Source organism: Nilaparvata lugens, chromosome X (genome assembly GCF_014356525.2).
Source record: "Nilaparvata lugens isolate BPH chromosome X, ASM1435652v1, whole genome shotgun sequence".
Taxonomy (NCBI): domain Eukaryota; kingdom Metazoa; phylum Arthropoda; class Insecta; order Hemiptera; family Delphacidae; genus Nilaparvata; species Nilaparvata lugens.
In genome coordinates, this window is record NC_052518.1 from 89,726,913 (window position 1) to 89,754,893 (window position 27,981).

Genomic DNA, 27,981 nt, shown 5'->3' on the forward strand with positions numbered 1-27,981 from the left:
TTTGTCGCATGGTGATGACCTGGAAACTCCGGGTCATATTACCATTAATTCCTGAAAATATTCTTAGTCACGCACGCCTTAGGAACCATTCTACTAGAATTGTTGTGATCGGTTCTTTTTATTGGTAAATTAGCATATATTCGAATATATGTAAGTCCTCCTGTAAGTAAGTCCCCTGGAATGGACCACATTTCATCCCGTTCAAAGATGGAGAAGCCAAGAGAAGATAATTATCATTGTTGAACTCAATATATTCATCCATTAATTTATCAATACAATTAAAAATCATATAGCTGTGACTGGAAGAGAGCATCAGACTCAGCCCAAAACTTCCCAACATTCATAATTGACATCAACATTTAAACATTCACCAAAGATAGGCAACATTTCACTTTGAATAATTTGATTTTCGATCTTCTGTCCAAAAATAAATAAAATAGAAATTTTTCTTCAAGAAGGAGGAACCAATTCATTAGTTCAACAATCAATCAATTTTATTCAACTTATCAACTAACAATCATAATTTATATTATTTGACTGAGCATAAAAACCAACCCATGAATTAAGGAAATTAAAAAAATCTAGTGGAACTGAAAATTTAAGTTAATATATTTATTTTGAGCTGATGTTCATGAATGCTTATTGATTTGGCGACTCTTCATTCTCGCACGGACTGCATTCAACACAACATACAGCGGAAATGGTGAATCACTTGGTCGTTATGTAGGCTACTTCAGTAATGAGTTTAAACGAAAGGAATTTCAAATTGAAGTAGCATTACTCTATCACTGGTGAATCAGATAAAACTTCTCCATCACAAAAGAATTTTCAATAATTGAAAATATACGCCTAGTCATATAAAATACTCGTATAATCTCCACATTAGGTAGGGTCAAAAAACTACTCACATTTTTTTTAAAGCTTGAGATTGGAAAAGTTGAAAAATCTAATAAGGAAAAGAACTGGTGCATAGAGCTCAAGACTTATAACTTGTGATTTAGTAAATGGATGAAGCATAAAAACCATCTTAACAGCTGGCATGTATCCTTAGGATACTCGTTTATTGTTATATTTTGGAATTTTTTATTGAATTGTTGACTATGTCTTGTCTTGCATTTGTTAAAGTATTCCGACATAAAATGAATCTTGAATCTATTTGGAATATATCAATGGACTCTCACCAATTTGAATCTCTTGATATTTTGAATTTTTTATCTGGTCCCTTGAAAAACTCCATAATTGAAATAAAACAATGTAATCAGGTGCCACGATAATTTGAAAGTTAAAGGATACCATTTTGATGTTCATTAATTTATTAGAGAGCAACATATACCTCAAATCTTCTGAACTGAAAAGGAGGGGAAGGATAATAAAATGAAAACACTCAAATATTGGGATTTCACATGTATTTTTGGGGAATTTTACAACTATTACAAGAAAATGAACAATTACAAAACCCAAATAACTCTAAATAACATCAATATAGTCCAATTAATAAAATAATTTGTCTTAAGTAACAAATACATAAAACTATAAATTAATAAATAGGAAACTTATCACCTACACAGTAATTAATAGAACAAAATGCCAACAGTAATCGATAAATTCAGTCTAATAATTGAGCTTCAATAATAGTAATAAGTAAGTAACGATAACATGGGGAATTGAAGAGTTCCCACAATTAAGGTGGCATTCACTGGGAAGGAAAAATGAATTATTTGTGCGAATAGCTTTAAAAATTAACAGTAATGAAAATGACTATTAATAAAACCCTAGTTGACAAGGTTTCAAAACGTTTGGACTGTTTGTGCAGTTTCAAAACATTCAAGTTTTCTAATCTCAAAAGTTATTAATTCTCAGTGGATGGATGGCAGATATTTTTAAACGAACAGATGGGGTACATATGAGACAAAGGAATCTCAATTCAAATCTATTTCATAAATAATAAAAAGTGAAAATATATTGAATAACGAACAACTGAATGACGAATGAAGTTGCAAATCAAAAATCCAATGTTTGTCTGCACTTAATGATTTGTCAGTAAATATCCCCTTGTCTCAAAATTGAAATATACAATTAAGATAAATAAACTACTAATGATTTGTGGAAAATTATGAAAAGATATTTTCGTAGAATGAATTGATATGGATCACAAAGTAGAGGTTCAAACTATTCTCACTATTTGTTTTGACCTTAATGAGAATGAGATTTCTTGAATTACTTGAATTAGACACATAACCACTTATTTGTTAAAATAACGAGAAACTTTTATTTTTGTTGTTGCACCATTTTGAATCCGTAAATTAAACTAAAACTCAAACATTCAGCAGCAGAATTTATGAATGTTGAATGGAGCCATATTGGTAGTTATCGAATGGTCACGTTCTGGGCATGTATATATTGGGAGAGCTCTCCCTAAATTTGGACAACGTTCAATTTAGAATTCAATTTTTAGCAGTTACTTCCATAAGGCAATTATGCATTGAACGCGTCCCCAATAGCAATAGATGAAAGCTTTCTTGCCCTTCAGTGTCATTTCCTATGAGTTTAGCCTTCAATTTCAACTGTTTTTTATAGTCACTTCATTCTTGTTTGTTCTGCAGTTGCTCATTTATGATGTTCTTACCTGCTTACTATAGTTCGTACCACCCACAATGAACATGTCTTCTTGTTATGACCTTAGCCAGACTTTAACCAGACTTCGATAAGATCAACTACTGCCAATCAAATATGAATTAATATCATGCTTGAGTTTTAGTGTACGATTGATAACGTGCTAACAACAGAGACAAGTTTCCTCTATTTTAATAAATAATGAGTGGTTGTGGCTGTTTCCAGTCTTTTTGTACAATAATAAAATGGAAAAGTTTTAATCAATTCAAGTATACAACAATTGATAATAATACAATAATGTTAGAATATCCCAGTATGCTAGTGTCAAAAATCTTCAAAACATTTATCTTTATAATCTGATTTCCTATCTACTACGGAAAATATTTAGAATATCAAGTTGCGTCGATATAACATAGTTATACTGTAATACCTTTATATAGATGTAAACACATTACAATATTCATCATATAACAATATACCAATATTTTGGTAAAAATCCTGCATTTGGAGCTTCTTATATTAAGAAGGAAGATGGGGAAGGGTTCTTTTAAAATAAATTGGTCTAGGTAAAAGTGATCTGGAGTATGAACTTGGAATTCAGTTACAGGCCGTTTACAATAAATTCTTACTCACATCTCGGGACCAGCTTAGGCACTTCATCATTCTATACTTTTTACTCTAATTGTTCCTATCAATAATCTTTAGTGATTCCATTTCTATAAAATTGAGTACTAAAACCCTGTCAAAGTGCCTCCTCGATACAAAACCTTCTCATGTTACTCCTCATCCAAAAGCGTAATATGTTTTGAGTTAAATCTATCTTATAATGTACCCACTTATTCGTTAACATCTATTCATATATTATAAGCACAGAAAGTCATTGCACATCAATTTTAGAATATTTTAGTAAAGAATAATAGTACTGTATTCATTTATTTAGAATTGACGCAGATTATACATAGAAGACACAAATAACATACATACATACAAACATTTATCGTACTGTACGGTGGAAGGGGTTCTTGATTCTACAGGGGTACTAGAAACATAATAGATTATATTATGGTTTGGCAAGATCATTGATTTTGAATAGACGAACAGGAAGCGATTGTTTGAACAAACACTGAATATAGTTTATAGAAACATTGAAACACTGAATAATTAAAAAAACATGATCTTTCAACTTTGAACAATCATAGCAAGATAACAAAAAAGATTATAAGTGAGGAATATCTCTTCTAGTAAGGAGAAAACTTCTCCAATCGGACAAAAGCTTGAGTATTTTCATCAAATTTGGGTTAAATTTTGTAACAGACCCTCACCAAATTAGACTGTCGCAAGCTGTAAGTAATTAACAGATACACAGAGAATGAGTTGAATTCTTAATTCTAAGTAGGACACGGCTAGAACGTATGTACAAACAGCAGAAGCTGCCAAGATGTCATACATCCAGAATAGTAATAGCATATTTGAAATAAAATAGATTTTCACTTATCATCATCATCAGCTGAAATTCATCAGACTCTTCCCGTATATTTTTCATAAAAGCAGAGTTGAAAAGTTTAGATTCAGAAACCAGTAAGAAGAATGAATATAACGCATGTGATAAAATATTACTGATTTTACGCTAATCGAAGTTTTAATTTTTAAAAATAGAAACTTCGTCATGTATTAAATCACTTATACTCACGTATCTAATATCATTAAAAGTTCCTTTAAAATTTTCCGAATAATTGTTGACTGAAGTTCAAATCTAAACGGTATAATCTTCCAATATTGATACTTCAAAAACAATATTTCTATAATTATATTACGTATAAATTTATGTTAGATAATGCCCAATACACCACCGAAAATATATATGATTACGTACAGTATTCAATTACTTAAAAATGACAGCCATTTTATTAAGGCAAGGTTATTCAGTAATTAGATTGAATCAGTCGACATCATTGTCGTAATTTAGAAATTATCCCAGTAAGAGATTTTGTGTTTAGTTGTTCATGAGATTATTCAGTACATATACCTAAATGCGAATTTCGTTCATTTGTAACAAAATATTGATAATATTAAAATACTTCCAAAACTCAACATGAATTTGCTTTTACAAATTATAAATATATATTCATCTATTTAACGTTGTTTGACTCAATGACATCAATAACATCAAGCTTAGTACCATAATACTTACCTATTAAATGACACTAGACATACATTTTAAGCGTTTTGGTTTCTTCAAATTAATTTACAAACAAAAGCAGCCAGATTCTTCATCCTCCAAGCATGACTCAACTCCTCTGAAGAAAACTTCTATGAGCTGGCAATGAGTCCTGCAAATTTGAGCAGCAGTTGAATTTTTCAGACATGAGATACAGTAGATTTATAGAACATTTATAACAGTAGATTTTTTCAGTGATGAGATCTTCATAAAAGTAGAATAATTTGTATTACAGTACAGTATTAAATAGGATGATAGGCTGGGTGAATATGGGTGCATAACAAACAGTAAGGGCCGGGTTCCGAGCTCGGCATTCAGCTAAGTTCTAGACTTTAACTGGCTTTAAATTCTGGAGTCAAAAAATTGGCTTTCTGAGTCAGAGCGTTAACGTAGCCGAGGACTCAAATAGACGCTGGAGTTTAGAGATCACGTTAGACCCTGGAGTTTATAATTTCGCTTTTTGAGTAAAGGGCTTTCAAGTCCAGGACTTGAATTAGATTCTCGCCTCTTTCTGAGTCAAGGATTTATCAAAAATCGTTAAGTCCAGAACTTAAAACAGCATGATTTGAAACTCTCGACTGAGGTAGGTTTTAAAATTAAGTTCTGGACTTAAATTTAGCAAACACATTTCAGTTATTGTATTAGAGTAGATGAATAGCCAAATAAATGTCTTTGAATACCTGAATTATTTGGATTAGTACATCTAAATTCAAAATTTATAGTTTTCAAGTCTATTTTAAAATAAAGTTCTGAAATATGCGTAAAAAACTAACCTTATTTTACGATTGTGACAACCTAAAAATTTTCAAGAAAAATGATACAAGGATTGCCTTGGAATTTTATTTTCCAATGTGAATGTTATTAATCAATGTCATATTCAACATATTAATATAACAATAATATAAATTATTATTCAAGTTTTTTTTTAAAACAAATAAGTTTTCCAACTCAATAGCCTACTAAAATTTTTATTCCAAAATCACTGGCAACGATCAATAATAGCATAACGTAGAATGAAATGTTTATTCATTCATGTTTCAAAAGGTTAGGTTTTGCTTTGAATAGGTCAACAAATAAATCGAGACGTATTTTCACAAAATAGTTTGGAGAGAATGCTCTTTTGAATAAGCCCGCTTCAATCAGCTGTCTCCCACTGCCAAAATAACAACAATATAATATTGTGAATTTCCCTCATGTTTATTGCGTTCAAGTCGGACTCAAATAAGTCGAGAACTTAATAGACCCCGGAGTTTAGAAGATAAACCAGTGACTCAGAAAGTCGACTTAGACCCGAGTGCTTATTTTAGTCCTGGACTCTGCAAGTCTAGAACTTATAGATCCCGAGCTCGGAAACCGGCCCTAAGATATTTCAACTCAACTTCAATAGAAAACCAAACGTCAACTATGATATACTAGCCGGCAGGCTCACTTCGCTCGCCTTATTTGTCTAGCCAGGGGGCTCCGCCCCCTGGACCCCCGACTGGATCATCAAGGAATGGCAGAAGCAGGCTCACTTCGCTCGCCTTCATTTTTCATTGTGCTAGCTTCCTTCCGTCAAAAAGTCAGAAGAGACTTTCAGGTTCTAAAGAAAACTAGTTTTACGATCAACATTCTAGTATTTGTAGTAGATTCCACCAATAACAAGAAGTTGTTGATAATCAAGACGTAGCATTAAACTCAACTGTTTATGATATTAGGAAATAATTCAAGATCAGCAGTCTTTTTCAAAAAGTTTTAGAATTTAGACATTACACTACAAAGCTGTGGTACTTATAAGTGCATTAGCACTTAATACATTACACTACAAAGCTGTGATACTTATAAGTGCATTACACTTTATACAAATCTTACTTTATTGTTCAAGACTACTTGAATTTACATGAAAGTTACAAATCAAAGTATCCTTTTCAATTTATTTAATTTAATTTATTTTGTCATTCACTTGAAAATGGCTTCAACGCCGAAACATGTGAAAAATAAAAATATTCATATTAAAAAAGGTACTTTGATGTCTATACAAAGCTTTTACACTTTATACATTACAAACCTGTTCTGGAGCGAGGCGTCGATAGCAAGGTGTGATAATGTAATAAATTTAATAATCGATTAATGAGTCTATTTAGTTTCAACTAGTTAACAAATTTGAAATCTTGTATCATCATAGTTTTTCCAAGTTTTCAACTCTTTTAACTGCCTTCAATTGCATTTTTTCAACTAGTCAGACTGAATAAGTGACAGCATATTCAAATAAGTCTGTTTCATTTACCAATTGACGCTTTATAGTTTTACAGTACAGACTCTACAAATGAAGATTGGTTCTTTTCCGTTTTATGCCAAGAAACCTTCCTGTCCCGGATTCTCCGAATACTTACTTATTCCTTCAATAAAATTCGTTTTACTATCATGATAGTCAACGCAAAATTCATTCGGACAAATCTTACAAATTTCTTCTCACATCTTCATTGTTTTCTTTAGTTTAAAAGTATATCATTTCTCAATTTTCCATTCTTATTTTGCCAGGCACACAGTTTATTCTTTCAATCATGTAAAAAAATGCATCCCGACACATAGACACTATAGTGGGATGCTACACGATAGTTTAAGGAAATTAATCCAAGTATGTAACGGACTTTTTTCCATATTGTACATGTTTTTTCATTTTTAATAAATGGGTTACATGACAGAGAAAAAATAAATCATTTATTATTCTTATTTGCAAATTCACAGTAGTAGATGACGTTATTCAGACTTTGAATATTGATTTAGACTAAATGATAATAGTGCAACATATTGCTTTTATGAATGTTGGCATTGGGTATTGGTAGGAAGGTTTCTCGACCTACACGGAGAAGGTGCTGAAAATTTACTAATCGTGGTTGTAATAATATATAACAATGTTTACCTGATAAAAATACATGTATCAGCAACAACTTCCCCATCACAATTCCACACACTAAAGTCGGATGATCTCCTCGCCGGAATAGGAAGAGCTTGGAATGTAAAGTGAGTGGTACGATGTACTTCCACAAATGGCAGGTCATACTGAAATTGAAATATTTTTTTAATCATCAGCCAGAAAGTTTAGGATAAGATCAAGGAAATAGCTACACAATTATTGAACTTTTATCTATATGTTGCATATCAACTCTGAGGAAATTATTTATGTTCATGTTTAGGATGGGCACGTAGAGCCGTCAGCCTCTGATGCCTAAAAACAAGGCGTTATGTCATGTCATAGGTCCTGAATTGATCAGGTGCCACCTGAAAACTCAATATCTGAGCCACTCGATAACTATCTATGCTCGTATTTCATACATAAATTACTATGAATAAACTAAGAGGTCTAAATTCATTTAAATTTCTACATAGTCTTACTATTGATAGACTAAAAATATATTACACCAATCTGTTGATTATCTTACATTTTTTTATATTATTATGAATGAGGTGAATGGCCGTATCAAATAATGGGCAATTCGAAAGTTCAACATAAGAAGCGCTGCGGTGAGGCCTCTCCCACCGATATTGACCGTTTTCACACACACTAACTTTGCGTCGACACACATCCAGAATGTCGGCCGATTGTCAGCCTTGCACACTTACCGACATGACATCTCTAATATTAGCAGACATTTGATCATTTCTATGCGAGTAAAATCGTCATATTTGTTCCTTACAACTCACTATTGGGAGACAATTACTACCTAACCTCAAACTGACAATCCTCAACCTCGAAATTATTTACAAGACTCCCGACGATTATCAGCCGACACCAACGGTAACAATGCCGTCAAAACCATGTCGACATATGAAATCTGTTACATTTGTCACCAAGCAATGACAAATGGGGAAGATATCGGGTCGGTGCAGAGAAGATATGTGTAAAAACGAAAACTTTTTCAAGTTTGAGTTGAATTTTTCTGAATTAAAACTATATGCAACAGCTTCAAAGCCTCCTTTGGGTCACAGTGGAGATATTGCACCCGACGGGCCTGTCGAGGTCAATGACACTGTTCACTTAGGCTAGGTGCATATTGAGACACGAGCACTCAATAATTTGCACTGAACCGTTCCTTCACAAGAGTTACAACAACTCATACTGTGTAGTGTCTCGCCACACGTCCTGGTTTCGTTCCAATATGCGTCTTGCCAATTACCAGGCGTGTCGCGTTTTGAAAATTTGCGCTAATCCATTACTTTTACTAAAAATTTCGCACTGCGTCGTGTCAATCGCGTCTCAATTCACGATAAGCCTGGATGGTAACTAAGGAAGTCTAAGGAAGTAACGAAAGTTTCTCCGTCCCAGTAAGAAGCGACGCGAGACCCAGAAGTTTGGCTTGCTGCTCTGCTTACTTCCAAACTTTAGCACAAGGGCTAGAGACTAAAGATTCCACTATTGATGTTGTGAATCCAACGGGGAAGTAGTATCTATGTTTTTATTTCTTTTAATAAAGACAAGATCTTCAATGTTTATTCCATTTAATCATTCATTAGAATAACAAACAACAACCTATTCATCAGAACAACAACTATTTTTGGATCTATATCATATGATCAATCATCTCCCTCTCAATGTCCTTAAAATCACTCAATTTCGAATAAATTTTGTTAGAGCTAGTTTTCACTATGTATGAGCGAGGAGCATCAACTACATAAATAACTATACCAGGTTCCCAAAGCTTCGTTCTATCATCTTCTTTCCCCCATGGTTTACTCATCCCTCTTGATAATCGAAAATTCCAAGTTTTCCGACCACGCTCTAGAATAACCGAGATAGTACACGGTTGGGCAATGAAGTATGGAGAATTTGGAACAGCTATTACACACTCATTTTTGAACGAAGCTCAATTTTTTCCGCAGTATGTACTTTGGATTTTGTCATTTTGGTAGTTAAGGAGGGGAAAAATGAAAACATTAATTACGTACAGAAAAACCATTTGAAATATGGTGTATGTTTTTGACCAACACTCAATCAATCAAGAATCTTCTTTATTCCACAATACAGTAAGCACAAAAATTAAAAATAATATAAAATACAAATAATTAAGTACTTAAATTAGGGTTTCATATTATAGATTACGGAATGAGCCTACATGGGCACTGTGGCCTGTGCGTAGAATCCTGCAGACATTGTGAGAAGTTGATGACAGAGTGCCGTGCATGAGATAACCTTGCCTTATCTGACGTGAAGGGAACGTTGATGGATGAAGATTAAGTTTTTCTGTTTTTAATTAATGGTGAATAATTGACTATTTGTTGTAAAATTAGTCAAAACTTAATTATTGGTCCTTACTTTTCTGAGAAACGACACTGTCAATTCAGATACTTATCTGACACTGCTGCATTATTTTTCCCCACAATTGACAAGATGACATATCAACTTCAATACCATATGGTTCCAACATAACATATACCGAGATAAACTTCTAAGGCAGAACTACCCTCGATGCCTCATTTCGTTGCGTAGAGTGATGTAAAGTGGACTCCTCGTTCTACAGAACTGTCACCTTGTGGCTTTTTGTTATGGATGCTACCTCAAAGCTCGTGTATACATCAACAAACTTCGTACACTCGAAGCTCTGGATCAGACAATAACACAAGAAATTCAAGCAATAGCACGTGTAAGCTTCAGATGAGCACTTTTTACTTGAATGACTTCTACATGAGTGTATGGACAATAAAGGATGCCATTTCTGAAATGTTGTTTTCTGAACGTAAATAATGTTTTCATTTTTTCTCCTCTATAATTATCAAATTGGCAACATCCAAGGTAGGATTTTTGAATGAAATTTTTTTCCCTACATACGGGAAAAAAATTTCATTCAAAAATCAGTAACAGCTATTCCAAATCCTCTATACTACATTGACCAACCCTGTATTTTAATTACTCAATATTTTAGACAAATCTAAACAATAAATTCAAGAGTAGATCACATTTAATTACCAAATGTATAAATTGAATACTTGAACATTTTTAGTGATTTTGTGACGACAATATACAACAAAATGAAGTCATGAAAGTGAACCCATCACTGTGTCAAAAATGAAGTCAATTTCAAGTACAGTGTTAAATCCATATATAATTATATACTATTCAATCGCAAAATCACTATCAAACATTCATTTATTTCATAATTTGAAATTACTACACTCAAGGGAAGGCAAGCACAACAGGCCCCTACCCCAAACCATTCTAATACTCACAATGGACTTCATTCTGTTGGATAGGGTGAGCAGAAGTCTGAGATTATTCCAGAGTGAAGTGTGATGCACCAGAACGAGATCAAGACAACCATCTCCCAGATGACAATGAGGAGATATTCCATTCGGGCTTCTAGGACAAGCACACGACAGATTGGCCCCACTAACCATCAAGAATTTTCCGCGAATTCTCTTCAATTCTGAAAAACAGAAAATTAAAAAAATGTTATACGCGTGAATATAAAACTTTAAAGTTTTCTGAATTATTGGATATTCAATATATAGATTCATAGGATGGATATTGAAACTTTATAAGTTTCTGATTGATTGTATAGTCAATAAATGGATTCCCAAGATTGATATTTGATATCCAATCAATCCAAAACCCAAGGAGTCTATAAACGTATTGATATCAGAAATAAAGATTTTTTAAATGGAAACATTTTATGGAATTGTTTGTCTGACCATAGCAGGTGTGGAAAGACAATGTCACTGCTCTTTGCTGGTTGTTTACATAATTTAAGTTTGTTCACATTGTTTAACCCTAAAATACTGGAGTAACGCAGAATGGACCGTAAATCAACCCACAAATATCCACGGTTTTGGGTCATTCAAGCCTGGGATGACATTGCGCCACGCCATTCGGAACACTCGTCTGTGGCCAGGTTAACCCTTTAGGGTTAAGGAATTATCATAGTAAAAAATGTGCAATGAAAAAGTTTAAGGTAAAATTCCTTAGCGACGAGTCTTTGCTAGAAATTCCTTTGCTGGAGTCGTCGCGGCTGGAGCACATAACCTATAAATTAATTATATTTCATGATTTGTAGATTTGTATGTAGTAAAAACTTCATGGCGTCAGATCAATAAGAGATGTAGGCTACTACATATTGCTTTTACGATGCATATCTAATGAATCTATAATGAATTTATAGGTTATGTGCTCCAGCCGCGACGACTCTAGCCACGTGGCTCGAGCTGTCGCTAAGACTGGCCACTACCGGTAGGACATGCATGATACACATATCATACATGTATGACACATCATACATTTTTGTGTCATCACAGCGAAAGGCTTCAAGCAAAAGTTTTTGAGGTTAGGTTTTTGTATCTCCGATTTATTGTTGTTGATTTTTTCTTCGCTGTTCTATTTCAGGTTAGATTATTTTTGTATCATTATAATTTGTAATTTTCCAGTGGTTTATCTATTGTTTTTGATTGTTTATTTTATGTTAGAAGCCTCTCACTGATAACAAAACATGCATGAACATGTGTATGTGCGTGATAAACATGCATGTCCTACCGTTAGTGGTCAGCCTAAGGAATTGAACCTTTACAGAACCGCTTATTTTGACCAACTCGGTAGCATCGAGTGGTTTGAATATTCCGAGATATACAAGAGATAGAACAATTATAGTGCTCAAATACTAACGAATTTGTTTTGACGAATTTTCACACTAAAATACGCAATGAACATAAAATACTTATAAATTATGAATTACTCAATCAAATTCTGGCACGTCTGTGACTTGGTAGAGAATCATTATTTATTACAAGCTGATATATACACAGGGACCCAAGAAAATGTATACACTCCTTGAAAGTGAATATCTTGGTTCTATTGTTATTGTTTGTTTATTTTATGTTAGAAGCCTCTCACTGATAACAAAACATGCATGAACATGTGTATGTGTCACTGTATGACAGTTGTTACAGTTTGCATGTGGACTATTCATGCCACACACTACCTGTTGACGAGACATCGAAGTAGAATACCAAAAGTAAGGCTCAATTCGCACAAAACAGACGTCGTTCGTGGCGCGGGTGGCCACTTTCTCGCCCAAGCCACCTATCTTCGCCTTATCTCCAGGCGTACAAGAATGAGCAACTTCTTCAAAATAAGAACGGACAAAAAATCTGTTCAATTGAATAGATTAGAATTAAAATGTCACTATTTCGCCCGTCTGGTGTGCATTGCATACGCTACGCCTCCACCACGTCTCTTTTCGCCGCTCGTTCTGTGTGAATTAGGCCTTACTTTTAGTACTGTAGTTCCATGTCTCGTCAAAAGGTAATGTGGCATGAGTAGTCCATATACAAACACTGTAACAACAGCCAGAGCGTTACAGATATACGAGGGTGAATCAAATTAAAACCTTAAAAGTGTAGTAAAGTTCCGAGAAGTTATAGGATTGGTCCGGTAGTTGGCAGGGATGTTCGTTGAAGCTCACACCAATGATTACCAGGTGCATCAGTGACCTTTGCTACATGCAACTAACAGTGACTTCAGTTACAATATGGCCGCTCATTATCAATTTGCACCGCGTTAGAACAGCGATCAGTCATTCGTTTCTTGAGCAGTGAAGGTGTCAAACCCATGAAAATGCATTGCAGGATGACAGTACAGTATGGTGATTCATGTTTGTCCAGAAACAAACACCATCATCAACCAGAAACAAAAAGAGCAAGTAAGGAATGGCGCCATAGCTCATCACCAGAATAAAAAAAAGTCGAACCCATCGAACAGCAGGAAAACTTGTGCTGACTCTCTCTTCTGGGATGTAAACGGAGTAATTTTGGAGCATTACATTGACAGGGGAATGACATTAAACAGTAATTCTTATTTAAATCTCTTAAAAAATCAACTTCGGCCAGCAATCACGAGTAAACGGTGAGGACTTCTCACATCAGGTGTGTTGTTACAGCATGACAATGCCCGATCACATACAGCCCGTCTCTTGGTTCAAACTATCCAAATTTTAATGCCTAATTCACCCACCATATTCTCCAGACCTGGCCTCTAGTGACTTTCATGTGTACGGAAAGCTTACAATGGAAGGCAGGTATTTGCAAAGTGATGAAGAAGTGAAAACCGCGGTGCACAAGTGGCTACAGGCACAACCAAAATAATTCTTCAAACGTGGTATCCGTATCCATGCGCTTCCGAACAATTGCATAACACATCAATGAGACTATGTCAAACAATGATGAATGTAAGTTTTACTTAGTTGTCAAAATAAATAATATTTAACACGTTTAAGGTTTTCATTTGATTCACCCTCGTATATTCACTGTCAAAGAGTGTATACATTTTTTTGAACCCCTCTGTATAAATTAGAGCATTAGAATCATCTCGAAGTTGTCAGAATTGATTAGGCTACATTGGAATAAAATATAAATATAATCTAGAAGCCTTTTAAATTGCAGAACGTTACATAACATGTTTCAGCTTATGAGCGCTATTTCTAAACGCAAAGTCTACAGTATGGTTTGCAAAATTACAGTCCGGGTCCCGTAGCTTTGCCTATCGGCGGAGGCCGGAGGGCCACTAGACTACAATACTACCCAAACAAAAACATCGAATATTTTTGAAAATTTATCTTTCCATAAGCAACAGAAGCTCTTCTGTATCTTCTCAAAAGCAACGAGTTGCATCCGATACACAAGGAGCTTTTTGTAGTTTCGTCCTTTTAGCAGAACACAGCCTATCAGCTGACATTCGTTCAGCATGCTCTTCCCATTGTTGGTGATAAGATGAAACTCTATCATTCATGAAGAATCTCTGCGTGTAGGGAGCTTCCTTCAAGGAAGCTCTGTAGGTAGCTTCCTCCATCTAGAGACTTTGAAGCCTAACAGTTTTGCAAAGCCGTGAATATTTGAAAATTCAAATTATCTTATCAGAAAACTCAAATACTGTGTAAGCTCAGATGTGCTTTTGACAACCTATTTTGGCATTTTTCATTCCCTAATAACATATGGAGTTATACCGGGTGATTACAAATGAAATAGACAACTTCAATAGCCTGTACAAAGTTAAACTGGTGTATTTCAACATAGTAAGAGATATGGTTTGTAGGGAATTTCTTAAAGTTTATGTTGGTAGAACTGTTGCTGGCTATTGTTGGCTGCTCCGTGTTACAACAGCCAGTTTAGTTTAGCAATATGGCCGCTACTCAAGTGGAGAAAGCTTATTGTGTTCTTGAATTAGCCAAAACAAACTCTGTTACTGTTGTGCAGCGTCATTTCAGAACAAAATACGGTAAACCACCACCAACAAGGCAATCAATTTATGACTGGTATGAACGTTTTGAAAGCAGTGGATGTGTGTGTAAGAAGAAGAGTACTGGAAGACCTTCTGTTACAGAAGAAAAAATTGATAGTGTTCGTGATGTTTTTGTACGAAGTCCAGGAAAATCGACTAGATCAGCGAGTTTAGAATTGCAAATTCCTCAACCTACTGTGTGGAAAATTCTGCGGAAACGTTTGAAAATGACACCTTATAAATTGCAGTTAGTACAAAGTTTAAATGACAATGATAAAGTTGTACGTAAAAATTTTTGTCAAGAGATGCAACATTGTCTTGAAAATGACGACACATTGTTTAATCGCCTAATTTTCAGTGATGAATGCACTTTTCACATTAGTGGAAAAGTTAACAGACATAATGTACGAGTATGGGGAACAGAAAACCCAAGAGAGACTGTACAGCATATACGCGATTCTCCTAAAGTGAACGTGTTTTGCGCTTTATCTTGTGAAAAGGTTTACGAGCCTTTCTTCTTCCAAGAACCATCAGTAACCGGAAGAATTTATCTGGACGTGTTAACCGAATGGTTAATGCCTCAACTCCATGAAGATAGTTGTAACTTCATTTTTGTACAAGATGGAGCTCCGCCTCACTGGTACTCAGACGTCAGAGGGTATCTGGATGAACATCTTCCTAGACGATGGATCGGCCGTGCAAGTGAGGAAAACGTTGTGTTTCAGCCGTGGCCACCTCGTATCCGGACCTAACGCCCTGCGACTTTTTCTTGTGGGGCTATGTAAAAGACAGAGTTTTCGTACCACCGCTTCCTGTTGATATCGATGATCTTAAACAACGAATCACAAATGCTCTTGCTACAGTTAACCGAGAGATGCTTAGTCGTGTGTAGTCAGAATTTGACTACCGTGTTGATATCTGTCGTGTTGCAAATGGTGCACACATTGAACATCTGTAAATTTTCAATAAAATTTTCAAGAATTCTTCTATGTAATCATGTAAGTAATGATCTAAACTTTTAAAAAATAAATTCTCTACAAGCTATTCAAACTGTCTATTTCATTTGTAATCACCCGGTACTTTGTGCCAGTGCAATTGTAGCACTGCCACAAATATACTTATTCTTCAAAAAAGAGTGGTTGGAATAATCGATAGCCTGCAACAAATAGAATCTTGCAGAGAAAGTTTTGTTAAATATCAAATAATGACAGTGCCAACTTTATACATTTATAATAATTTGATTCAAGTAAAAAGTAATCTACCCAAGTTCAACAGCATAGGGTACTCCCATAACACAAGAAGAAAATATAAAGAAAAATAAACATCTCAGTACCCTTTTAGAAATATTTTATCACAACATGTTTCGAACATTTATGCCATTTTCAAGTGATATCAAAAGTTTCAAAAGTTTGATCTTCCTATTCCTCAAATAAGATTGTCAAAGACACATAAGAGTCATTACTATCAGAGATACATGATATTCAATGAACTTCCACGATGGGTTCGTAATCTGCCAGAGGAACGTTTTAAATTAGTTGTTAGTAGGTGGCTGAAGAATCAGCCTTTCTATAATCTCAGTGCATATATGGCATCCAACCCAGATACAATTGAAAAATAACTTTATCTTGCTGATCTTTTTGTTTTAAATTTTTGTGACATTGTTTTTGACACGCTATTCTTTGAATGAGCAATTAGAGATTATATTATGGTAAAATATATTTTATCATATATATATATGATGTAATATTATTATTATCTTAATGGATATTGTATAACTGTACATATCAATGTTGATTATGTTTGACCTTATGACTGATTGTTTAATGGCAAATAAAGTATTCTTATTCTTATATTACCCCGCGAACCATACCTTGCCTATAATGCTGTCTCAAAGTCACGGAGTCAAAGCTAAGGGACGCGTACTGTACATAATTATAATTCGAGTTCAAGTAGATTACATCCATAATGATAAAAATGTATTAGAAGTTGAATTTGTTGTTGAATTTTAAGTTGTTAGTTGAATAACGGTTAACTTACCTTTGGAATCTGAAGCAGATTGAGGATCAAGCTCGCATAAGTCCCGTTGAGATTGACACCTTCGACAATCTTTCAAGCATTTCGAGTCCAGAGGTGCACTGCTCTCATTCACAGAAAATACAATCTCTCCTTCATACCCATGATTGGCAATGAAACTCTTGAATCCTAAAGACAAACAAGTATGATTCAATAAGCTTCAACAACTAAAACAAACATCATAAATATTCACTAACTAGACCGGTAGCAAGTGCATCGCCTTAACCCCTCAAGTTATCAACCATGAGTGTTGTTTTGAATAACTCTACTTTAGAAGTAGAATAATTTGTGATTATATATATTTAATGGAAATCTTGATGTATTAGTCTAGAAACACACACATTGATTGGATGTTTTTACTGTCACACAGATTTATTGCCGTCCTTATTAGAAGGAATATAACTTGGCCAACACATAATGTCTTTCTGCACACATCATGTGGTTTACAGTTCAATCTGGTAGAATCTTTAAGGACAGTAGAAAATCGGATTATAGAAAAATCTATGTATGTGTAAGGCCCCGTTTTCCTAGATGCGCAATCAAGTCTGAGTTACACTGCGTCACAGACCTAGAACTATAGTGAGATCCACGTTATTAAGTCAGCACCTGATTGGTGTTGCTTATCTTGTTTATCATTAGACAAAGCAGATAGCTCTATCCTTTTCTAGCTATTTTTCGGACAATGTACAAATGAAAATTAAAATGAGCTTTATTCCACCCATGAAATAAACAAATAGGAACTGGAAAAATACATTTTTTAGTTTTAGAATTAGGTCTATAATAGTAAACTTTTTTATTAGCGCTGGTTTAAACTTGAAAATAATCTATAAATAAACATATGAGATCACTTTTTTGCATAAGGCCACTTTTTTGGGTATAGAAATATTCAATTCAATCCTTTATTTCCAAAGGATATGGGTTAAAGTACACTCAACAATAAATTCCCCATTTCTCAAATCAATTTGACTTATGATAAATGAACCACCATGACGAGCCCAGACGAGCTGTAGTACGAGAAGATCCGATCATTGTGTCAAAAGTTATGAGTTCTTGAAATTTTGATCCTTGAGGTGTCTTTATGCGCCCCTCTTCACTAGGAAATACTAAAATCAAGTGGATGATTCTGATAGAACATGATCTGATAAACCATTGTGAGGTCAATGATGTTAGTGATGATGGTTGAAGCTAAAAAGTAGGTGTTTTTCAAAATAAAAAGAGCATTGTTATCAGGTGAACCTGGGAATCTATATGAGATAGAGTGCTGTATCTGGTGTCTGGACATCTCTTATGAACAATACATTGAAAAATCAGAACTACAATATATATTACAAGCAATAATGTATAAATATAGTGACTGGAATATATGATGGAGAAAGATGATACACATTAGTTTAATATGATTTCCCTACTTTTAAATATGACTTTAATTTTATAAAAACATAATCAAAGTACAAGTGAATAGAATATCTTTTGTTTTATGAGGGTGAACTTGAAATGGGATTAATTTGTTGCCATGAACACGTCGAAAAAATGTTCTCTGCTTTCCAGGTAGGGCAGATCAATATTATTTCTTGTCCACTACTAAGCCTGAACTCCAGGGGAGAAGTGAAATAAAATAATATACTGGCTATAGGCGCAGCAGCAAATAGACCCCACGTACAACTGTAGTAACTTTTAGACACAGTTTTAAACTATCCTTTGTCATTTCTTGTTTACACATTGATCACGTATTTCATTGAATACAGCATTTTATGTATACTAATAGATCTAGTTCCAACAAACGTTACAAGGAGCATCCTACAAAATAGATTAAAGCAAGTGATCAAACCTGAATAATTGTAGCGCTTTGGACCCATCCATCGAAAGTTGTCACTGTCTCGAATAATGTCACCCAAATATCCATACGACATGACACTAGCATAAAAGCATAGTAGTTTACTCTTGTTGTGGACACTACTAACATCCAGTCCAGTACTTTGACCTGAAACCCCAAAATAATTATTAAAATAAAAATAATTTAAAGTTGTTCAGAATGATTTCTAACAGCCATCTGAGACATTAAATGTTTTTTGAGTTTAGCTCTCCCTCACTTTATAGTTAACATCTGATATATGCAATTATAAATAGATAGTGCACAATTCATATTTTAAAATACCAATTACTTTCATATAATTGCTGGACTCAATTCACAAATCCCGTCTGATATATGCAGTAATAAATAAATAATGCACAATGCATGTATTGGAATACCAGTTACTATCACATAATTCATAACTGCTCTACTCATGAGAAAAATTGGAATAGAACAAAAGAGCATTATTTAGCTGCTTTCAGACAATGCGAGCGTTCAGCAAACAGAAATAATCATTCAATGAGCATTGAAATCACATCTGCTTCAGAAAAAAATCACCCAATGCGATCGGAGAAACATTCAGCAGGTGGAATCAAGATTATGACACGAGATATGCACTATTTATCAACATGCAACAATACGTTCTTTGCCATGTTTTAGTCACATTTTCAAAGTTTATATACTATCATTCAAGTGTTATCGACCGAAGTAATGGACAAACAATAATTTGTTTAAGCTATCAATTTTTTAGAGATGATGTGGATGATTCCTTGATAAAAGAAGAGAACGATATTAAATTTCCTAATCAGTCCTCTGTTTTTGAACAACAGTTTTTGAACAAATAATATGAATATCAATTTTACCAAAACATTGATTAATAATGAGTGGATAGTTGAAATACATACCTATTACAATATGTAAAACTGCAGTTCGTATATCAGTGGTCCCATGGATACAATAAGCGATAGTGTCAGTACTTCCCCCAGGGATTACTCCAACCCTAATTTTTGGGCGTGGATATTCGCAATCCAAGTCACTGGCATCCAACCCTTGATCTAAGGTTGTCCTGATCAACAAACCATTCATGATCTCTGAGAATGTTCCATCCCCTCCAACGCAAGCAATTCCATCGAAACCTTCAAGGTTTTCGGTCAAAAGCGTTTCTTTAGCATGATTGGCTCGCTGAGTGATTCTGAGATCCACTTTCACACCTGCCAAGTCCAACAGGGGTTTGACTTTTTTCTCGTAAATCTTCAAACCTCTTTTCTTACCTCCATATGGGTTGACAAAAATCAGTAGGTTTTTGGGGCGTTGAGTGAACCCTGTGCAAAATTATAAAATCATGATCAAAAAACTATGAAAATTGTTTTGAAATAATAAAATAATCACTTGAAATAATTCAGTGTTTCTATTCTTATATCTATTAAAAATATTAACACTGATCAAACAAGAGCGATATCATCATTGTCTCCACAATTACGACATCTGTAATAAAAATTTATCTGTACTTTGTAGGTTCATTCTTTTCCTGAATTGTAATAGTACATAATTTACATCCGTTCAAGATGCCAAAAAATTATCAAACTCAAATAATTTATATTGTAAATTCATCACTTGCATACAAATACAATGAAGTTCATGTACCGTAGAGTAATCAGAGTCCAAAAATGAACAAATTAATTATGAACAAGATAATGAATAGAATGTAATTCTATTCTAATCTGATTCTAATTATAGCACAATATTGTAAAAATATCATAACGCTGTGCTATAGTGCAGCAGTTTTATTGCTTCATGATTATATATCAAGTGAGATAAATATCAATATCTATAAGTATCTGACTTGACCTCATTAACTACTATGCATTATTCAATTACATTGTTTTACATTGAGAACTAGAATGCAGAGCCAGGTCAATTTATTATTTTGAATCTTTTCTATTTATTGCGAAAAAGTGTACAAAAATCAAGCATCACTTGGCTACAAAAAATTTCAAAGTGGCGCTCAATTTAAATTATACAATTATAAATGTTTCTGATAACCTTACCCTTCAAATACGATTTGATTACTGTAAGCCATTTATCGACAATTCTTGGTTCTTTGTGAGCCACCAAAAGCTTACAATATACCCATTTGTTATTTTTCTCTTTGAAAGTGTAATGGATGAGGAAGCTGCTATGGGAATGACTTGTGAATTCTTCAATTGAATCTTCTGTGCCGATTTCTTCAACAGTATCATTATTCTGACTGTTCAAGCAGCAAGAATAGTCACGGTAATGGTCGTAACCCACTCCAATCACATCATTTAGCTGCAACGAGTATCTTGCTGTGAAGAACAATTACACCATATTAATATCACACGAAAAAATCATAAAACACAGTGTTCTGATATTATCATAAATGTTTCGTGAATAGCTTTGCTATGAAGGATATCATGTCACAAACGAATAATAACACATGAAGATAATCTAATAATAACATACATATTTGTACAGATCATCACTTCGTAATGAGGCATATTGTGTAAAATGAAGCTTGAATTATCTTGATATTTTTGACATGACATTTTCATGTCATGTAGAGATATTGATAATGAACTAATTGGCAAACCTGCACTAGACGAGACAGAAAGGCAGACTGTCTTAAACCAGGAATTGATTGTAAACAGTTTCCTATAGGGAGAGGGTCAAATGAATCTTGAACACTGCTTTTTTTTATTAATTTACCCCATTCCAATCAATTTCTAAAAAACTTGTGGTAGGTTATTAAACTGCCTGGTACATATTGAAACCTCACTAGATTGGTATATTTTAGAAAAAAAAAATACTTTTAACCATGATCATTCATTGGCTAGGAAAATTTCGAAGGACTTTAGATATCCTGACTATGCGAGCATATTGGTAGATAATTATTACCAGGTCTCATTTCTCTGTTACACCTTCTTTTTTTGAGTAGGTACTCTGACGTGAGATTCCAGGCACCACCTCTGGTTAAACAACCATATTATTAACGATAATAATAATAATAATATTTCGTATCTATGAATTTTATACAACCAAATCCCACTTGAATTCTTAAAAGTTGTCGCAGTCAGCTCCAAATTAAATGCCAATAGTACTATAGTGAGTTTCACGTTATTAAGTCAGTACCTGATTAACATTGGTTTTGCTATCCTTTTCTTTCCTCAGACAGATAGTTCTATCCCTTTCTAGATCCGCACTCTTGCCAAATCGTTTGTATGTTATGGAGAAATATAATGAACACCAGAATAATTATCGATCAATCAATAAAATTTTATTTATTCAAGTAGTTGCATATAAAAGACAAGCTTCACAACATTGAATCGTCACAATCAATAATAAACACAGAAAATACAAAAGTGCAAGGAGGAGACGTCAAAGAAAAAACACAGCCTCTAGGAGCACCCCCAGGAAGAAATCGATTAATTTCAGTTTATTCATAGGAAATTTTTATTTTGTAATAATTGTATGGTATGTAATTTTCTTCCCTCAAGACATCCACACATTCATCCACTGTGTATGGAAAAATCTTTAAAGTTATGGGGAAGTCTATTTATAATTTTTATTGCGCAATAGTGTGGGCCTTTCTCCAGAAGGGTTAGTCTATGTGCCGGGTAACCGAAGATTGAGCCACCAATCCTCGTATTGTAGGAATAAATATAAAAACTTATCATCAAATTATATATTTTCTTGGTGAATGAAATATATTTCAAATAGAATTTACCATTATAAACAAAAATAAACCAATATTTCTTCAGATATACCGAGATGACTAGAATCACAGCTATAAAGTAGCCTACCATAACCATCCAAAGCAGGTTGAAGCTTTAATGAAGCAGGAAATCATTAATTGGATAAAAAGTAATTATTTTTTTAATCTTTGATTTATTGTAACTGTTACCTGAATCGTTATTTTACATTTTATCTACCTTCTTCCAGCCCTGCCTATCTACCCATCTTCTTTCACTTCCCTGTCACTCCTCTCCCTTTCTGTTGTACCTTACCTGCCTATCACATGGGAAACCATAGTTGGCAAGGTATTTCCCCTCTCTTTCTTCCAGCACATTCCACATCATTTTAGCAATATTATCTTATTTTTTTGGTGTTACTTTCATTGTTACTGTTATTGTAATTGTTTTATTGTATATTGGTTTTCTGTATTTTTTGTGTGTTGTGAATAAATTGAAAAAATTTAATAAAAATTGGAAGCACAGCTATAGCCTACTACTCGTATAGAAGGCAAAGGTGGAAGAGAATCAACAACTCTTTCGTCCTATCATTTCCACTGATTTTACAACATAAATCTCACCAATATACGAGTATAAGGTACATTCTAAATACGAACAGTTGAATTTCAACTTAATTAGACGTGTGGTTCTCAAGAAGCACTGATGAATGAGTAAGTGAATCAGGAAGTTTTAAATTTTATGTAATTGTGGAACAAGAGATATTAGCGGATGATCAGAACAATTCCAAGTTTGTTACTCTAACAAGCTTATCTTTTCTCAAGGCTAAGTCCTAAAATGACAAATCTAAAAATATACTAGTATGCTCACTAGTTAGTTATCTCAATAATTCATGCAACTTACATAGATGGGGTGCCTATCACGTTTGAGTTCTTCAAATGATTCTGGCCTATCTATTTCGCTATAAAAGCATACTAAATAATAAATCCATATTTGCAATACTTTTAACCCCCTAAATATTTGTTTGGGTACAAAAGTCATTAATTTTTCATACTTTCTACAGTTTTTGAGAATATCTCCACAACCAAACCTCTTTATGAAACTTGTTTGGTTATCGATACCAAAGAAGAATAAATTTGTAATGAAAGGCCTCACAGGCTTTGCCCATGTGAGGAACCTTCTTCAAGTTTTGTATATGTATATTGTAGGCTATATTGTTTGTACTTTCCAAGAAGAAGAATAAAGATCATTTCAATTTCAAAGAAGGCTAACAACTCTAGCATCATTATCAAACGAGATACAGCGGTTGAAATATAGTACCTATTGTTTGCTTTGTTTTTTTTAAATTAACATTTTTTCAAAGACAAATAACAAGAAACATAGTTGATGATTTACAGCAGAGAATTCCATGGAGGTGTGTCAGTTTCAATATAAGCTAAAAATATTATCTGTTCTATTAACAGAAGTAACAGAAAAATTACATTATAGCTCATAGCTTGGAACCTTTATCGCTAGACTCAGAAATATCTTCACAAATTTTCCATAATACCTCCAATTAATCAATTATAGCTCATTAATTACTACTGCAAGCATTAAAAGCACATTTGATTGGCGAAGAGGATTTAAATTATCTTGGAATGGATTTTTTATAGTTTAAAGCTTTCCTTTTTGAATTGAAGGTTTTTGTGGTGGTGTTCGTATAGAAGTCATATTTCATCAACTTCTACATTCATAAAAGGAGGTAAAACAACTTCCACTTTACCAGTTGATTCTGGTTGATTAACTTGATTGAGTTGATTTTACTGGTAGATTGGAACTAACTGGTATAGTTGGAAGTTTCCCTATCTATTAACCTAAGAGAAAAACAAATTTCTCCTATTCTTGAAATTTCTAAGTTACTATTTCGTTACTATTATTACTTCTTAACGTTCAAATTGCACTGCAGCAGTCATTCAGCAAAAAATAACATTCTCCAGAAGGTATATCCCAACCGTTTTCTTCTAGATATTGAGATAAAACTGTTCATCTCATATTGCCATGTTTTATGATCATAGAGGAGCGTTTTTGGTATTGTAATGCACATTTATTCTTCTACAACAGGTTAAATAGAAAGGTATATTTTAGAAGATATTCTTGAAAAACTAATGTGCGAAGCAATCACGGATTTTTAGCTTCAAAAAGTGTACAAGGGGTTGAACGTGTTGCTAATCTGGATTTATGATACAGCATGAGTCCAAATTAATTTAAGCAACAAAAACATGATATACAATTTTTTGTAAGTTGCAGTCTTCTCAGTTTACGATTTGACTGTACTAAGTATTCATTCCACACGAAATTAAGGTCGACAATATTCTCCCAGAACTGAATGAATTCATGATAATCCAGCTTGACACGAACTGCGATTATTGAATCACTTGATATTTTATAAATAAACGACAAGCTGGTAAACTAACGACTTATAATTTAACTTCACTCAATTGGACAACGAAGTGAGTGAGCTAGTCAGCTAGTAATCTAAAATTTCCGCGAAATTGTCTGCTAGTCGTTAAGTTATAAAATATCAAGTGCACATTACAAACTTCACATTGGAGATAGAAAAAGTGTATTCATCAATGTGATGGTAATTGACCGAGCGAAGTGAGGTCTGAGATTCAAGTCGAGGGTTTTGCATTTCTCTTTATGTTTATAATATTATGTTCCGCATTTACGGCGAAACGCGGCAATAGATTTTCATGAAAATTTGATAGGTATGTTCCTTTTTGAATTGCGCGTCGACGTATATATATAAGGTTTTTTGAAATGTTGCATTTTAAGGATAATATAAAAGGGAAAGGAGCCTCCTTCATACGCCAATATTACCGAAAAAACAGACTATAGAATTATTCATCATAGATCAGCTGTCGAGTTGATTATTGATTGCATGCAATATAATAACTCAAAGTAACATAGTATCTTCTCCCGACCTTTCTCTGCTTTCAACTCCATCAGCTTTTGATGATAGTAGTTGTTTTCAACAGATGATTAGCATTGTCGATAGACCAGCCCAATCAGCCATTATTCGTTTTCACACCGATATCTCACCGATACGACAGGACAGGAGGGAATTTACTCTGATGGACAGTATTAGAGGAGGCTGTGGTTTATAACTGCGTGAGGTCTACTGTTCACAGAACTACTAGTGGTAACATAGATTCTTTGAAGAATTTTCACTCATCACAGTGTAGAATGATAAAATAACTGAACGTACAATTATAGTTAGATTTTATAATTAATTTTCTATAAACTTATTAACATTCTAAACTCAAAATTTCTTGTTAATTTTGGACCAAAACTATCAGTGTTTAAAAGTATTATAGCATTTAAATTTGATTAAACGCCGAGAAAACTCGAAAATGGAATATTTAAATAATCAAGTAGTACATATTTACTCCCTATTGAACGAGACAGAAATTCGTCCGACTTTGCCTTTGAAAGTTAGTAAGCTTAGGGTTTTATTAGTAATTGAAGTCAAGTTTCTAAGTTCTATAGCAGACATTACCAGGAAAGGTAATGTGAAATTCCTTTCTGACGAATTCAACGAAAGCTCTATGCCTTCTACAGTTTTCGGATTCCATGAAGCTCTATGCTTCAAAAAGCTGGATACCCACATATCAGTATCAGCGAATGTCATATCAGTGTCCTGTTAAGTGAGAGTATTGTTCCCATAAGTTCTAATAGGACTATCACTATTCATAATCGCTCGGCCGGTCTGAGTGGGAAAAGTCCGAATAGAGCTTATGAAAATTCGTTATCACTGTGCCAATCAATTTCACTGATACCGATATTTGGGAATTTAGTTTATTCCATTCTGGTACTTTAGTGTCATAGGGAGGTCGCAAATCTTATTGGGGCTTATTGTAGAATTAAAACATCTCCGAACTCGGAGGTATATGCGGAGCAGAAGGATGGAAGGAGATGGAGAACCAGTTCAGCCAATTAGAGTGATGAATAGAGTCAGAAACAAGCACGGTTGCCAAGTTGACAAAACAGGCACACTTCATGCAATGCTTTCAGATAGGAAACCACGTATGCGTATTATGCGATGCTGAAGAACGCTGTCCACTCTAGCTTGGCAACATCGCGGCCGGTGTATCCCTTCTTTTCTCTGCTCAGCATATCCCTCCAAATTGGAAGTGTTTTAATTACACTATAAGACAACACAATCTAAACAACTCAGTATATCATGGAATAGTGGTTGGCTGCCGTATGAATTAAAAGGACCTTCATTATGTTTAAAGCTGGATTTTCACACGACAGTGAAAATATAATCCTATAAGTTCTATGAGATTATTCATACTCCCTCGGCCGGGCTGAGTGGGAATAGTACAATCAGCATAACGCGGAGAAGTTCAATTGAACCAACTAGAAGCAGCATCTAAACGATTAATGAGCAATGTTAATATTGATGATAACAATTAATTGTCCAATGCCACTGAAGTTCTTTTATGACAAGGAAGGCGCTCCATGACCAACATGAATAGACGCAATTTATTGTTCATTGAGGAGATGCTCAAAACTGTAATTGAAAAAAATTATATTTACATTTATTAGACTATCATTAGATTATAATCAACAGTGTAGTAGCTCCTGGCAATTCATGAATGTTACTAATTCTATTGTTTTCACAAATCTTGAATCAATATGGTAAGAAACAAAAAATTTAATCATAGTACTTACTGACAGGAGATTTTTCTGTTTCCCAGATCAAGGTTCCGTGATTAAGAAGAACTTTATAACGCCTTCCATTGATCTTGAATGTTGTAAGAAGGACAGAGTCCAAGATATCTTCGCTTGCAGCTTGAGCCATTATTCTACACTACACTAACATATTGTTACTTTACCACAAGACAAGAGGGGATACTGCCTAACAGTAAGATGTTGATATAACATGATAACTATTTGTAAACATTTCCCAAGTAGAAATCACCAAGGCCAAGAAATAATACTTATCCACGAAACTAGGTATTTATTAAAAAATGCAATCTATAAAAGCTTGAGATTGTGTTGGATGACGGTAGAATTGAAAATATTAAAATAAAAATTGATAGAGGTTAAGATTGGGAGAACAACAACTCAATAAAAATATACAATACACTTCCTCGTTGGGAGCTAATCTAACCAATAAATTGGAATTTCAGGAGAAAGAAAACAATCTCACGCTTACAACATCGTAATCATACGTTGTCTGCTGGGTGCTCGCTCACGATCAGTGCTGCCACTACTGATACATCAAAATTCT

The 27,981-nt window shown here is 34.0% G+C and overlaps 1 protein-coding gene across 1 annotated transcript; it reads right to left on the reverse strand.

The window, feature by feature from the left end:
• Positions 1 to 1,389: 1,389 nt before the first annotated feature.
• Positions 1,390 to 27,951, reverse strand: LOC111049376 (ceramide kinase). The gene is made up of 8 exons (XM_022335423.2): positions 27,420 to 27,951; positions 21,045 to 21,323; positions 19,902 to 20,318; positions 18,973 to 19,125; positions 17,109 to 17,273; positions 11,036 to 11,232; positions 7,734 to 7,873; positions 1,390 to 4,943 (listed from the first exon to the last, which is right to left on the reverse strand). Exons 1-8 carry the CDS (start codon positions 27,547 to 27,549, stop codon positions 4,859 to 4,861), a joined length of 1,566 nt encoding a protein of 521 aa, XP_022191115.1. The 5' UTR covers positions 27,550 to 27,951; the 3' UTR covers positions 1,390 to 4,858.
• Positions 27,952 to 27,981: the final 30 nt, after the last annotated feature.